The sequence below is a fragment of the Centropristis striata genome, chromosome 13 (assembly GCF_030273125.1).
Source record: "Centropristis striata isolate RG_2023a ecotype Rhode Island chromosome 13, C.striata_1.0, whole genome shotgun sequence".
Lineage (NCBI taxonomy): Eukaryota > Metazoa > Chordata > Actinopteri > Perciformes > Serranidae > Centropristis > Centropristis striata.
In genome coordinates this window covers 25,134,283-25,151,218 of record NC_081529.1, presented here as the reverse complement: position 1 = coordinate 25,151,218, position 16,936 = coordinate 25,134,283, and the positions used below count along the sequence as shown (strand labels likewise).

Genomic DNA, 16,936 nt, shown 5'->3' with positions numbered 1-16,936 from the left:
TTTGCTGGATCCACATTGCTGCTGCAATTTTAACTTGGCTGCCTCCACAGTATTCCCCACCGTTGCCTAGGGAAACTAAATGTAGAGGTGGGAGGGAGAGAGGCAGATGATGGATGGACAGAAGAGAGCAATAGGTGAAAAGATGAGCCTGTCACTTCTTATTGTACATGTTTTAATGATGAAGAGGGCGTTCCCATCACCTTGCGTGGACCAACAGATTGCAGTTGTCAGTTTTAACACGAGGACGCCCCGGAGCCTTCGACTGCCTCAGCCTCTTACTACGTCCTGCATCACAGACATGCAGGCTTTGACCTTCCTCTGATGCCTTACCCTCGCTGTCCACCTGTCAATTTCACCCCTTTTAACTCCCCTCTCCTGACACAGCAGTGCCTAGAAGCTCTGAGATTACCTTAATGGAGAGGGGAAAAAAGTGGTGTGCACATGCCTGCTGATTTCGGTGCCTTTTTTATTTGGAGCCTCAAGAGCAAGCCCAAGAGAGATGGAAACAAATGTTCCTTTTATCAAGTTAAAAGTCACTTTTTGAGCTGGCTAGTCATTGAATTGCGAATGTCAACTATTAGCAGGAGTAAATTTCAAGGTCTGTGTGACAGCGTGCAGTCAATAAGACGGGAGCCACTTGCCAGTCCTTTTGCAGGTTTACCAATTATGTAGCAGGAGAAATCATTGAAGCACAACATCATAGAGTCAACAGTAGCACATGAGCTGGTTAACCTTGCAGGCTCTCTGACTATTATACTGCTGCAGGTGATATGACCCACAGCTGTAACTTTAAGGTTTAATGCATGAGGAGCCCTATAGTTAGTTCTGGTGTTGTGACCTGCAGGTTTTAAAAAGGGCTGATTGGTGTTTTTTTCAGGAGGTTATATTTAATCCTGCCATGCCACTCTCTCCTCCCAGTTATTTGTTTTAACTGTTCCCAATGGAGTGTATAGAGCTACAATTGCCAACAGCTGTAGGACTTCCTGATTGGCTTATTTCCTGTTGCCTGTAGCCTTAATCGACGTGCCTGGATTAGCAGTTTGCTGTTTTCACCCACTTCTACTCGATACTACCTCTTCCGCTTTTTCCTCCTCTGGTTAATATTCAGCCGGTCTTTTCGCCCTGTGCTGTCACGGCCGGCATCCCACAAGGAGCCCTGCCATGCTTGCAGTAAATTAGGCTGTGTATCAGAGGAAGAGCCTTGCCTTGCCTTCCCCAGCCATCTGCATAACGACAGACCTTCTGGGGAGGACACTGAATTATCAGAGAAACTGGCTTCCTTTTAATACCAAGATTCAACTTGGAAGAATAAAAGAGTAGTCACAAGAATAATTAGGATAGCTGATTAAATGCTTGGTTAATTATCATAAACAGTGAAACATTAATGGCTGCTGTATTGGAATCTAATGTGAGTGAGACCACAGAACAAAGAAAAGTAAAATACATTAAATTATTGGGTAAGAAATCAGCCAAGCTAAAATCAATATTTTCCCCTGTATATTCCCTCTGTGTGTATTAACTAATGAATTAATAAACAAATATTTTTTATATATGTCAATCCTCAGCACTCATGCATTAAAAAGTGAATTTGTACATAGAATCATATGTTGCAAGCACATAAGCAGTGAGACACTGATTACACTTAATTACATTTATTTTTTTTAAACATACATTGCCATGACTAAACATATTCTTTTTGACTGTCTAGCTGTGTATTTCAACTTTTATTACTATGTATTACTTACTAAAATGTATTACTTGCTTTCTGATGTAAGTAATCAAAATTAATCACATATATCAATATCTTTGATTTTTGGTACATTATTTTTTTGTAATTAATAAATCAAGATTAAAGTGTTATTTTGAGAGACATATGACAGTACAGTCCTAAAATGAAATGAAATATATCCCTTCTTTATAAATTTGGTGGCAGGCTTCAGCACATTCATTAATGCAAAGTTTGCGTGATGAAATGAAAATGTATTTCTTTCATCTAAGTCATTAAATTCAGAGTATCTCAGGTACTGCAAACACACTTCAAAGTTGTCTTGACATGGTGTTCTGGGCAGAGAGTTCTGTTTCAGGGACTTTATTAAACTGGCAATATCTTCTGACATTTATTACCTTCTTGTTTATTTAAACACTGATGCCACTTCTTTTCTTTGATGTCTAACTAACCCTGTACTGAATGTGTTTCAGACAGGTTAGACAGACGGTATTCAGAGAGCTACATTTCCAATAATAGACATACCACAAGAAATTAACATTTAACACCCACAAAGCCCTCATAAAGAATCTCTCAGGTGTCTTAGAAAGGACTTTACCAGAAATGTTTCTAGTTTTTATTCGAGCTTAAACATTAGAAATGTAATGGCCAGCTATTTTGATAATCAATTTAAAGAAATCTAATATTTCAGCTTCTTAAATGTGAATATTTGCTTCATATCTTTAATGCACGTGACTAAATATGTTTGGGTTTTGCACAGACGGCATATGCATATTAGCATGCTCCCAATTTATATGTATGTGCCTTTCAAAATAAAGCATTAATACAAGAGTAGCTCCAAGCTGTAGCTGCATATGTGACAAACAAATATAGAGCCAGAATGTTTGAAGTACCTGTGAATTTAGATTTAGCTATTAAAGAAACCAGAGCTCTGTTTGAGCAGTCTGCAGCATTCTTATCATTCTGTGAGACTTGGAGCCTCTTACACCCTCCACTCCCTCTGACCCACTTGTTTAACATGCCCAAAATATAATATAAAGCTACACTGCCTGCCTCTTCCAAATCCATCAAAGCAAACCAAATCCACTTTCCTCCTCACCTCCTGATTCTCCATACCATATGTCCATGCATATGATGAGCAGCTTCCTCGCTTCCTGAGTTAAAAGTCCAGTTCAGCAGGTGACTCTAAAGGGGGGGGGACCTTTTCCTTTGGAAGTATGCGGCCCAGGACTTGGCTGTGATGATGCAGAATAAATATTATGTATATGCGATGATAGTTGTTGTGGGTGGGTTGGCAAATGCCTCATGTCACGCACTGAATTTCCCTACATATATAAATAACCTGCTGAAGGCGGAGGAGACTGGTGACTCAAAAAGTGAAAAGTTGAGAATGTGGCTCGGTGAAATGCAGGACAGATTTCAATAATTGTGAGAAAAAAATCCGCTGCTAATTACAGTATGTCAAACAACAGCAAAAAAAATCAATTTGTCGCTTTCTTATGGATCATCTTTAATGTGTGAACAAACGTCCCCTGATGGAAGAAGGTTTTAGGCTTGATTTATTTTGCATAAACCCAAATGTCTGCTTAATCCGGCTGTATTGGTTGTTTGAGGCTGTTTTTTTGCCTTGCAGTATCTTTTTCTTCACACAGGTAATTTCTCCCTGCCTGTTTGTCTTGTCTTATCTCTGAAGCCCCACCGCAGCAAGCTCTTTTTATTTAGGCAGGTTAATGCTCTTGACTGTGCTCTCTATCTTGGCAGTGCAGCCCAGGCCTCATTGGCTGAGCTCACAGATCTTATCAGTTCTGATTTTTGGGCTCCCGTTGTCATTCAGCTTTTCTATTATTTCGTTGACCAACATGCTGCATCTTTTTCCTCGAGGCTCTCAGTCTTTGTAGCTGCAATTTGGCCTGCAGCAGACCCAGACTTGCTGACAGACACTTGCTTTCTTGTGATAGAGCGGCCACCAGAAACCCACCCCATCAAGGCGCTTTTATGTAGGTTTAAATGATGCTGCTGTTGCGTGGGCTCGCACAGATTGTTTTGGCTGTCAGGGTTATTGTCTGCCAGCTTATGTGGAAATATATTGGCTGTGAATGGCGAAAGTAAAGATGAATAACCTGTTCCCATTTTCTATTCTTACTCTCCTGCCCACACAACTTTTACTCCCGCTGTGTACAAGATGACGGCTTTTGTATACAGCTTTGGAAAATATATCCATAAACTGCAGTTTTGAAAGTTTTTGGGCTGTAGCCCAAACCAAAGAGATGCAAATCTTTGAGTTCATTTCTTTTGGCAAACCATTACCTTGTTTAGCATTTTAACTTCTGCTAGAACTTACACTTTCTGCAGCTGATAAACATGAATGTTATTGCTCTGATGATGCAGTTTTTCATTCTTTTTCGCAGTTTTATGTTCATCTAGAGGCGGCGTAGCCTACTCAGCTTTACACTGTTGTTGTGGATGCTCAGTCACAATAATAAGCCTTAGTGCATAGGCCCGGCTTTGAGAGCCATTGTAATGGGGCCCTTGAGTCAGGTCCTTGTTAGCTGATGCACAATAAGCTCCAGCCTAATGAAGTGTAAACCAGAGATCTGCGAGGCTGCGAGGGGGCAAAATGAATATAGCCAGCAGCCTTCATCTGCAGCGGAGAGCTCAATGCTAATGCTATTAGCAAGGAGGTCAGTCCATTTGGACTCACCCCTGTGCAGTTTATCAGTACTTCATAATGTGGTGGATGTAAGGGCATGGTGTTGAAACAGTGGATCGCACTTGAGTGTGATATCTCTGGCAAGGATGAATAGAGAGAGAAATGGGTTCACGACGGGCATGCAGTTTGATTGCAGCTGTGCGGGAATGAGCGCAGACCTTCTGCCCTGAACAGGCTTCCTCTGTGTTAAGGTTTGTCCACTGGAGAGCGTTGCAGCTCTGCTGGGCGTCCATCTGGCCAGCTTCCTCCTCTCTTCCTGTGCGTTCATTAACAGTCCATTTGTTGCTCCTGCCCTGAGGAGCCGTCCTCTGCTGCTTACTCACTAATGCTGCTGATGAGCCTTTAATGTACAGATGGTCCACTTCATTCAGCCCGATTAAGCCTCAGCACTTTTCATACTTTTTACTTTCACTGGTGTTATTCGGTCAAACGTGAATAAATGCCTCGCGATTTTAAGAAGCATTTAAATGAACTATTTCTGTGTAAAAATGCATGAAATACAATATTCATTTACCATTCTGCAGTATTGTAAGACACTCTTATTATTCATAGCAAACCATTTCTCCATATATTAACCCTTATGAATACATAATAATGCATGATTGTACTTCAGAGAAAGGGCTATTATTCCATGATAGCTCTTTTCTGATGGTCATGTGTCTTGGTGTGTTTGCTTCCACATCCCTGCACAAACACACAAATTAACCCTTGGCATGTTTCTCTTCTAGCCAACGCCGGGGCCTGTTTTCCTAAGCAAGGTAACTCACCGGGCGAATGGCTTCCTGCTCTTTAATTTATCACACTTTAAATTCATTCGTTTTTCCAGTCACATATATATATATTTTTTTTTTGTGTAACCATACTGTCTCCTCCCGGCTGTCTCCCATTCCTTCCTTCCACCTTGGGCTGTGTTGTCTGTCAGTTACAGCACTTATAAAAGGCCAGGGGCTGTCAGGATGATGTGTCTCCTCAAGAATGGACAGAAGAATTGGTAACCTTCAGACAAGAGACAGTGAGAATATGTAGGGAAAGTGGCTGCTGGTGTCAAGGGAAGGAGGGAAAGCTGTTGGTGAGAAAGACTGAGAACAACGACCTATATGACAGAAGTTTTCCTTTGTGTCTCCAACTGACTTTCACTTACCTTAATTTTCGGTATTTTGCTTTTCTCTGTTTCATAAGAAAACAATGAAAGCCACTTAAAATGACAAGCAGGCGTATCACAATGGAATATCCAGCAAAACAAATTCAGTTTGAGGCTCTTCCTTTGATCTGTTGCAGAAGCATTTTACTTTTCTCATTTTTCTTCCCTTCAGAACTTGAAATCAATAATTCTGCAGGGAACTGCTCCTTCCTGGTGGCAAATAGTCTAACATCCCATCCCATTTCTCTCTCTTTTCCTCTCTCTCTTTCTCTCTCTCCTGTCCCCTCTGTGCCTTATTTTTTCCACTCTCCTTCCCTCTGCTCCATTTGTTTCCACCTGTGTGTGCCTGCTCTGTGTGTATGTCCGTCTCCACCTTGAAATCTTTCTGCATGCTTGTGTGGGTGGTGATTCACCACTGTCTCGCACACTTTCCACCACTTTCTTCTTCCCTTCACTCCTTCCTTTCCTTTATCCTCCCTTCCGCTCTTCTGTCCTCGTCCCTCAGATCCCGAGCGTGGTGGCAGTCACATGATCTCGACGGATGACTTGGAGTATCCGCGCGAGTACCGGACGCTGGGGAACAGCGCCCGGCGATTCTCCAATGTCGGCCTTGTGCACACGTCGGAGCACCGCCACACCGTCAGCGCCGCCCAGAGCCTGGAGGCCCTCACCAACTTGCACAAGGCCGACATGGAACGCAAGAGGGACGCCTTCATGGACCACCTGAAGAGCAAGTACCAGCAGCAGCAGCAGCTGCAGCATCCGCATCACAGCCCACACCACAACCCACCATCTCCCTCTCCCTCCCACGCCAGCATGAGGGGCACGTCAGAGCGCTCTGCACGAGAACAGGTACATGACGATTTCGCACATTTATATGTAATAATAAGATTTGACAATATATCCCCATAATGTCATTGTCAAATTTATGTTAATTTATTAATTAATGCATTCCATGTGTCAGTTTTTCTCTTATCACTTTGCTGCCATTTGGAGGTGTGTATGACACTTCAGTTGGGGCTCACTTTGTCTTTCTTTTGGCACTCAAACTGGTCTGTACTGTCTGTTTGGTAACAAAAAACATGATATCACAGTGAGACAGAAAGAGCACATATACGCCTAATAGTCTGGGTCGAGTTATGTGTCGTCACGCAACAAAAAGTCTCTTGACAGATACCATCCTGAGTGAAAGCAGCACAATGCCTCACATTGTGCTTATTAAAATAATTGAAAGAGAGAAAATCCATGAGGGAAGGCTGTCAGGTGGTCTTTGTATCTCTGTTATTAGAGGTCGTCATTAAACTGTCAGAGCCGAGCTTCACTCTTTTTCTCTGCTGCCAGAACCTGGAGAACTTATATGCAAATGCATTTCTCGGAACACTCGGGGATAGCGTTTCTCTTTTGCTCTTTTTGTTTTTATCAATTCTTCTCCTCCTTCAAATGTAGTGCTCTTTACTTTGACCGATTTTACAGCCACAACAGCGCTCTTTCTCTCTCTCTGTGTCTCTCTCACACACACACACACACACACACACACACACAAACTCTCTCTCTCTCTCTGTCTCTCTCTATCTCTCTCTCTCTGTCTGTCTCTCTCTCTCTCTCTTTGTGTAAGCACCACTGCTGTATGTGTTTTTAAAAAAGGGGTGAATTCAGTGTAATGACGTGACAGAAAAACACATCAGGGGAGAGGGAGGGAATGAAAGGGAGAAGGAGTGAGCGAGCGAGGGGAAAAGAGGGAGGGCGGGCGGGTGAAAGGCAGGTGGAGTCCATAGTTGCCGTGGCAACCTCTCCCATAAATGGCAGGTAGAGATATCGCGTTGCAAAGGTCAGCTTGTGTAGAGAAGCAGGAATCGTACAATAATGAAGACGGAAAGGGAGAGGGGGAATAACGAGGCAGACTGTAAAAAATAAAAGAATTAGCCGGGATAGTGGACAGATCCTGAAGTGACAGGGCATTTTCACTGCACGGGGGAGGAAGCAGCAGAGCCCAGGCTTTCTTGTCATCTCGTGGATGTGCAGAGCATGGACAGCGAAGGGGGAGGAGGAGGGATGGAGGAAGGGAGGGAGGGTAGGAGGAGCTGGAGAGGAGCGCAGCAGCCAGTCAAGCAGCCCGCTGCTCAATTAGCCAGCACCAGCAGGAGCCAGCCACCCATCTGCGAAGGAGTTAATCGGCTGGTGTTGTAATGAATTAAATAAAGAGTTTCCGCCGCATGTGCTACTGGAGAGCAAGAGAGAGAGAGAGAGAGAGAGAGGGAGAGAGAGGTCGACTGAGCGAGGGAGAGGGAGGGAGGGTTAGAGAAGCAGAGGGAGGGAGAGACGGGCAAAAACGCGATGAGGATACGCTGCACCTGACGGACAGCCTGGGATGACTGGAGTGGTGGACAGGCACAGGTGCACTGCAGGTGAGACGGGACTGGAAGCTTGAAACTGGAAGCTGGAGGCTTTTGTAGAGAGGTGTGTGTGTGTGTGTGTGGTAAGGATGTGCCAGCTGGGATTAGATTCCATGCCTGTTGTGTTTATTGTGGTTGTTGTGGGGACGGTGTGCATATGCTCAGGAGGCTACACGAAGGCTGAGTGGACGATACTATAAACTGTACACAGAGCCTTTTTGTGCGTCTGGGTGAGCGTTAATTTGCTGTGCAGACAAGTAGGTGTAGGTGTTTTTAGAGAGAGAGAGAGAGAGAGAGAGAGAGAGGATGCGGTAGCGCTGAGGCACCCGAGGAGGACTGAGGGAGAAAGAGTAAGAATGGTTGAAATGGGGGGCGGGGGGTACAGAGAGGATGACGACATGAGGAAAGATGGGGGTGGAGGAGGGGTGGTGTGAGTGCAGGCTGCTTTACATGCTGGTCAGGTAATGCAGCGCTACACTCTGCAAGGCTACGTTTTTCTGTTGGAGCTCTGTAGCCAACTCAATGTGTATACATTGGTGTCTCTACTTAAATTTAGCCCCTCAGCCCCAAGTTTAATCTCAAACACATATCATTAAAGTCTCTTTGGGGCGTATTTAATTCAACAGGAGTATAGAAGTGGCAAGATGTACTCGAGCTAAGTGGTGGAACGTCAGTCAAGAGTTTTGTCTCATCATCTGGGATTATGGCTGAATGAGTTAGTTTGATAACAATGACAGTATCAAACAATGTCTGCAGTGTCATTTTTTCACAGAAGAAATTGATTGCAGTGATGATTGCCAGGGTGGAGGATTGTTTAAGAGCTATTAACTTCCCATAAAGCAGGCCCTCTCGGTGCAGTATTTGCAACTCAAAGTCCAGGTTCAGTATATCTGCAGTTGTCAGCAGCAGAGCAACGGTTAAAACAACACGAGGCGGCAAAGAACGAGTGTGTTTACTTTACCTGAGAACTGTGAATAAGCCTCATTAAAGCAACAAACAGAGAAACATTGGCAGAGACACACACACACAAGACCACAAATCACTTCTGCACCATTAAAGCCAGCCCTCAGAGTCATTTAGCTTTGTGGGAAAAATAAAATCATTAACGTTGTCTGAACAAGTGAACAGCAATTATTTATGACGCACCAATGCCAGTGCCTCTGAGCTGCTGTCAGTTCAACAGATCGTCAAGGACGACGCATTACACAGAATAAATAACTGACACATGATCAGGTAGTCAAGGCCAACACAAGTCCAACCTCACCTCATGTATTATCGTATCCCTGAAAGTGACCCACTTTACCCATGACCTCTCACCCCTACTGAGAATTATCTTTCAGACCACTTCACAGGAAGTGCACATGTTTTATTCATGAAAAACTTTTTTTTAAAGGTATGTAATAATGATTTATTTTTTGTAAAGGTGTGAATTATTATAATGATATTTACCCATAGTGAATTTAATCATTTAATCCTCCTGGACAGCTCCAATATAATGTTAATATTCTTAAAAAACACCAGCTAGGAGACAGAAATTCTCCTCAGCAGCACATCAAAGAGTTGTCTTTAATAATAATTGTATAAAGACATATGTTGGTAGAAATGTATATGTTATGGGGGGAAAGAAGCGTGGGAGGAGATTACGCTCCATAAAATTTTGAGTGTCCCACTTGTCTCACTGCCAGTGAGTCATATACACTGTTTTTTAACATTTAAAATTATAAGCAGCACAGTGACACAGGACAGAATAACACACAATGAAATGCCTAGGAAGAGCTTACCTTTCAGAATGAACATTATAAATTCAGTTTTTGGTTCAAATCAGTTTTTATGGCCTTGTAGAATTGTAATGTGTTGCATTGTGTTGCAGTCCAACCCCTGTTATTATTTTTTATTATACCAAAATCATGCTTAATGTGTTTAATTCCCATTCTAGTACTACAGCTATTAATTCTAAGCAGGTTCTGAATAATTATTGCATTTACACGGAGAAAAAACGCCAAAAGTGTACTGAAAAATGCCAGCATTCACACTCAATCTGCTTGATATTTGAGTGGGCTATTATATTTATGTTTAATTTATTCCAAGACACAGTGAGCAGCACATCAGCAGAGCAGCAGCTCCAGTGCTCTGTCAGAATGTGTTTACACTGCAAAACGAACAAATCAAGTGTGTTCAAAACGGTCAGTAGGTATACTAAGAAAAGCCTTGTTTTTTATGGGTCCTTTTGATGTACGGCACACTGTTCTTGCATCATGCAATGCATGAAGTAAAAAGGAGGATCTGCTCACTTGTAGATGGTGGTAAAACAGCTCCACCAACAATTCTGAAAACCCTTCTAGCTTTTTTTCTTTTTGGAGTTGGATTGGCAGTGTCAAGTTTAAAAGATGCCCAATGGCAAGTATTCTATATTTATGTGTATGGTATAGTATACTATACTATACACTTGTTGATGTTACTGTATCAATTCTACAAACCTGTATCTGTTTTTAAGTAATAGTTTACATGCAAAGATCTGTAAGAGACAACAAAAGTACAGCACAAAAGTCTATTATAATGTTTCAGTCAATACAGATCTCACTGTTCTGGTTGCTTAGAAAAAAAAGAAGAAAAAAAAAAATATATATATATATATACACACACACACACACACAGTATATATTAAATCAGTTCAGTTTTTCTAAGTGTTTTTTACACTATCACACTTTTACAGAAATTACATTAAAAAAAACATGCAATATATAATCGCTTTGTATACTGTATTTGAATATATAACGCAGTGTATTGAATCAAAACAGGTGTAAAATTTTTGTATAATTGCCAGATTGTGCCAATACACGGCCCTAACTATGAAGATAGTATAAACTGTAAATAGTTATTATTATTTATAATTGAATTGGGACACGACTGAAGTTTGAAGTTTTACTAGAAGAGTCATTTCAAAGTCAACAAAGACATACGTCTTGACTACTATTTATTTAAAATTGCATAATACATTGATTTCTTGTGTAAATTGTGGCATATTATCATCTTCAAGATATGCCTTAATCTAGAAATTCAAACTTTGTCAAATTAATTATTATTGTTTTAATGTCTGGTATAGTCAAATCATAATTTAGTTGCTTTTTGTGTGTTGATAAATGTAAGTGGTTATGCTTAAGGAGCACATTATATCATATCTAACGCAGGCCGCTGATTTGAAACGAAAAATATCATCGTAAACTGTGATATCTGCAAATATCGACTTTATTTTCTTAAGAATCTATATGATATTATCTTGTGATGAAACTTGTGATTCACACCCCTAGTATGTAGAGCATGCAGTATACTATGAGTGTGTAGTATGGAATTGGGACACAGCTGTAGCCTGTATAAAATCTATAAAGGGTTACAGTGTGTTAGATTATGTGTTACTTAATCATGTCTCAGTGTCTTCTAGTGCTATTATGACACTCAATATTGTATAGCTGCACCACACTACATTAAGAAGAGAAAGAAAGAAATGGAAAGCGACAGAAGAGCATAAAGTGAAAGCGACTGGCATTAGGGCCAAATGAGGGACCATTAAGTGAAAGATTAGATTACAATAAAGTAATAATCGGTGGAGAAGGCTCCCTCTGATGCTCATGTTTACTGAAATAATCTAGGCTTTTGTTGAGACGGTATTAAAATGGAAGGCTGATGATGAAAAACCACCAACTATCATAAATCAAAACTCGCCTGTCACTTTTTTTCATCCCTGCGCCAGGAGAGAAATGTGGCTCCTGCAGAAGAGAAGCTGAATGGACTGAAAATTGCCTGCAGATAAGAATAAGAACTAGAATAAGAGTTTGGATTAGAATTAAAATTCATGAACTCTGCCCAATCTTTTTTTAATTTTCTATGTCATTTTGAGGTATTTCTGGGCCATCGGTGGCTTGGCCTCGTTTTGACTGTGGGGTAATTATGTTTTAATGGAAAGCTCACTTCCTCCGAGCACCTTTTCATCCATGGCAGAGCAACAGGAAGGTAAACGGACACATGAGAGATTCTGGGGGAAAATAAGCAGGTGCGGTGTGCGATGTTCAGATGAAAAGAGTGTGGCAGGTGGATCGGGAGGGAAAGAGACAGCAGAGAGCGAGGAGGAGACAGAGTGGTGGCTTGCCTTTGGTGGAGAAGTCTGGGAGAGAAGCCAACTTAGGAACAACAGAGTGGGCTGCTGTTTGATTCGATTTCACTCTTTTCATTTCCTCTCCTTCGCCAGTTTCAGCCAAATGCGCAATCTTGTTTTCAGGTGAGCTGTAACCCGACGCCTGCAAAATACAGCCACCCCGTGCATTAACACCAATCAAATTTAATGATTGTGGTTTAGATTAGATGAAGCTGTCAACAATATTAATGAGTTTCATATATCGCCTGTCAGAAAAGGAACACAATACAAGAAAACCATTCAGGAAATGCAACTGATTATGCTTTTTTCTGGAGGATACATTGGATTTTTGTGCCAAAGGCCTGCATCTCCTCTCCAGTGCAGCTTGTTCTTTGCACAGTTTCTTCTTTAATGTGCTTTCTTTATTTCTTTGAGCTCCAGCCATTATTATAGAAGCAAGAATGTAACTTTTCTTTTTTTTTTGTCTCCCTTTCATCCTTATTTTGCCCTTCATGAACTCCACAGCAACAGCCCAACTACTGGAGCTTTAAGGTCAGTGCCGCGTGTCTAAGTGTCTCTATGCGTTTGTCATTCTCCTCTCCACTGTGTGTGTGTGTGTGTGCGTGCGTGTGTGTCTCTGGTGTGAGAGAGAATGTGTTTCTGTCTGTCTAAGTGTGCGTGCTCTGTGCTGTAGGATTACGTCAGACTCCTCTGGCATCACCAACCTATCTCCCCGGTCTTCTGGCTTCTGCAACACCCAGCTCACTTGGCATCTCTCTGCTCATCGGACAGTGTGTGTGTATGTGATGTGTGTGTGTTTGTAGGGTTGCGGTAGCAGAGGTGTCAGGGGTGGCGACAGCTTAAACTTCTCCAGCTCCATTTAATCTGCAGAAGACGATTCTCTCGGGATTTATGATACCTCAGGCAGCTGGCATTAATGGCTGGAAGCCATGTGACCTTGCTGAAGTATTACTCAGACTGACTGAGACATTAAGAAGACATTTCAGACGCGCCACTGAGGCATTACTGAAATAATACTTTGACATTAGCACAGAGGCTTGAGTCATGCCGCGGCTGCTGAATACCTTTTATCCACAGGTTGCAGGGAGGAAATATGCGTTGCATATATTGGAGAAGGCCAGCATCAAGATGTATTGAAAGTGTTATCGCATATGCTGAATTTAAACAGTTGAGCTCATTTGTTAGCTGGTGTGTGTTGTAATGCGTATCACTTTGTGGTTGCGTTACACCTCACAGAGGCAGGCGAGGAGGTGTGCTATCTAAACAGAGCAAGCTAAAGAATGTATTGATGTCTGTGTGTGTGTGTGTGTGTGTGTGTGTGTGTGAAAGGTAAGAGCCCAGGGCTTATCTGCAGTTTAGTCTGCCCCGAATCCCTGCTTACAATATCATTTGGACAGGTTGGAAATGTCACTGAATATCAATAGCCATATGCCCTGACCCATGGGGTAGGCTAAGCAATTTATCCCTCACTCCCACGAGTACTTTAACCTCAAACAAGAGTGATACGAAATGGAATTTAGAGTCCTGTGGATGACATAAATCAGTTATACAGCCAGATGATTTTAACCCTGCAGGACTTTCAGGTGCTTTGTGTGTGTACGTTAGTGTAAAAGTTAAGCTTTACACAACCAACGACCAAAATATGATGTTTGATGACAAAGAAATGGATTGGTCTCCAGCAATGCTGAAAAAAACCCCACACAGCTTGGAATAGTAGTGCTGCTAACTAGTCGTTTATTCTGCATATAGTTAATTTTTCGGTCCATTAAATAAAAAAATAAAAAATACTGAAAACATTCTAATCATAATCATGATCATCTTGTTTATTTCAGCCAACAGTCCAAAAGTCAAAGCGTTTTAGGTTACAATGATATGTAACAGAGAAAAACTGAAAATTTGAGTTTTTGCTTCATAATTGACTGAAAAAGTTGATTACCACAATAGAAATCTGTTTTCACAACTGGACAAAGACTTTGGTATCTGAATGGTCTTGGTTTCTATTTGAAGAGTGAAAAGCAGAATGTATTGCCGGAAGTGAAATGTCAGAAAATCTGTGCTTTTTATTGCCTTTTTTAAAATTATTTAATGGATTCATATGCAGATAAATACTTGATAGATACTTGTTGCTTATGAAACAAACCATTTGAGGACGTCGTCTCTCAAGTCCAACTCCATTCTCACGTCTCAAGTTGCTTATTGTAAACAATAAGAGGAAGTCTTGGCCCAGATATCTGTTATCCTACTGGAACTCCCTGAAATATTGGCTGTTACCATAAGCTAAATGATCATTCGATCGATAGCCAGTTAGTTCCAGGGTTGCCAAATTAAATTTCTGATGATAAAATATTAAGCTCTTGCAGCTTTAAAAAAAAAAAAAAGTGATGTTTCTTATTTCTGTTGCCTTGCATTTCTAGGTACAGTAAGTTGTAGTTGTGTTAGAGTCTTAATGTTGCTTTGCAGCAGCCAAAAAGTGCATGTGAGGTAGTTTAATTACTAAACAGTGGGAGTTAGAATTTATTTATTGGCTCCTTGCGGTGCTGCGGCGGTAATAAAATGTAGAATGGAGCAACCACTTTGTCCATATGGTAGCAGATCCAAAGCTATTTGCTTTCAAACACAACACAGTTGTTGACACCTTTTATGTTGACACCTCATTCGCTTCATTTCGCAGTAAAGCTTCTGAAAAGCCCCATCCTACTCCCTCAGCCCACCGGCTCTAATGTAAGCTCGGCTCTCTCCCTGGATTCGCCTGCCTGCTGAAAATAGACACTAAATGAAAATACTATTAGGATTGCTCTACTCATCTTTTTCCCGTGGTAAAAAAACATGTATTTGAAGGATGTTATTGAATGCAGCTCGACTCACCAACAAGTCCCCCCTCAGAAACTTCTGTCTCCTTACATCAAAAACACATATTGGACTTTTATCCTGGTGCGTAGCACATTGTCTGTATACCATGAACATTTGCACAACCCCTTATCAATATTTTTGCACATCCTTTACAAAAAAATACAATTCCAAAGCAGATATATTGTACATATTTGTGAAATAATAAAAAAATCCTTTTTTAAATATATTTTTATTGTATTTTTTCTATTTGATATTCATATTCTTGACTGTTGCAGTACTTTGCCTTAATTCCTTGTGAGGGTAAACCTATTTGGCAAAAAATATTTTTCCCCTAGTATTACATACCTCACTGAAAACAGCTGGAGGTGTTGGACATGAAATAATGCACACTTAAATGTGTAGGAAATGTCTGGAAGATGTTTATTCCCACCATGTTTTTCAGCTACCGTTTCTCTGTTTTCTATCAGAAAAAGAGAATCACATCCAACAATCTCAGCCATCATCTCGAAGAAAACACCATTCTTCTCGCCTCTCCCTCCGAGCAAAACGATTTACATCGATGCACAATTCACAGCAATTTGGCTAGGCGATTTATTCCGAGCATTGATGACTTCAGGTTTTATAAAAAAGACAGGACTCTAGTGGTGTTGGAGGTTTGAGATTGTCTGTCCAGGCAGAAGATTGGCCTGAGAGTTGGAAAAGATCGAGAGAGAAATAATGAAAGTGGGGGAAGAGCAAGAGAGGAGACACGAATGTGAGAGACGGATTGATTTCAGGGAGCTGTTTTCTCTCTCAATTTTCTAAAAATGAGACCTGTAAACGTCTTTTGTTTAGAAAAAGAGCCAGGCTATAGTTAGAGGCAGAAACTAAAGACTCAAAATCTTCAAATGCAGACGGCAACAGCACATTCATAAAACCTGGATATGGCTTTGCCCTGGAGACTGGAGGTGGAGGCAGATCTGTTGACGTAAAGCAGCTCAGCAAGAATCCGAGGTGAGCTTTGGGAGTGGACAAATGAGTGACGGGGGATAAGGAAGAAGAGAAAGACAGACAGCTCGAGGCAAACTTTTGAGGAAGCGAAAGATATCATTAGAAGGAGAAACAAAAAACAAAAAAGCTGGAGGAAAAATTGATAGGAGAAGAGCTGTTAAGGCTTGAGGACGTGATATTAACCATTTAACACTTGTCTCTCAAGTAATACCCAGGAGCCTGGAACACTTCATTGTCATTTCACACACATCAAGTCTGTCTCTGACATTTCTGTTGATGGATATTCTCTCTTTGCTCAAGTCCATCAGAATGTCACTGAAAGGGGAAATTACCACATTCAGGAAAAAGATCAGCAGTTGTGTGGTCAGCTTACCTCTGGATTCAGGATTCAACCTTCACATTTAGTACCACTTAAGCCGAGACAGTTACAGACTTGCTAGTGTACTTTGATGTCAGTGTGATTAATCTATATTTGCTCTTCTGCTTGTTCCATGTGCAAGATTGTCACATGATATGCTGAAATTTACAGCTAAATTGTGCTTTAATGTAAGCTGGGTGCAGGCGCTGTGCTTTTCTTTTGAGGCGAGACACGACAGGCACTAACACTTTCATCCTAGTGGAAAGAACTTCCAAAATGCATAATGAGATGTTTATTATCAGACATTTTTTCTATTCGTGTCTGTAGATTTCTCCTAAATTCATTAAAATATAGTGTTATGTAATGCATGATTTTAGAGCTGTATAATTCTCTTAATTTTAGAGCTGTGCAACCCAATACAAAGTAACTTCTGCAATCAAAACATCGCTGTATTTTTTCATCGCCTTTTTGTACCCAGATGTAGGGGGAAAAAATTCTAGGTTTATGGTTTATGGTTTTGCAGCAAATCAGCAGTCTTCGTTTTAATGCAATGTGTCACTGGCCCACTGCTGCAGCAGCAACAGCCCATACAGTCTGTGGTGTGGTGAAGTCTAGCAT

The 16,936-nt window shown here is 41.2% G+C and overlaps 1 protein-coding gene across 2 annotated transcripts in view; it reads left to right on the top strand.

Moving 5' to 3' along the window:
* The window catches only part of srcin1a (SRC kinase signaling inhibitor 1a), a 128,150-nt gene that overhangs the window by 65,368 nt on the left and 45,846 nt on the right, over positions 1-16,936 (top strand). For both annotated transcript variants that reach the window (XM_059348938.1, XM_059348939.1), the window contains exons 3-5: positions 5,165-5,194; positions 6,083-6,429; positions 12,625-12,651. In XM_059348938.1, coding sequence (XP_059204921.1) covers positions 5,165-5,194; positions 6,083-6,429; positions 12,625-12,651 — 404 coding nt within the window. The remainder of the gene's footprint in view (positions 1-5,164; positions 5,195-6,082; positions 6,430-12,624; positions 12,652-16,936) is intronic.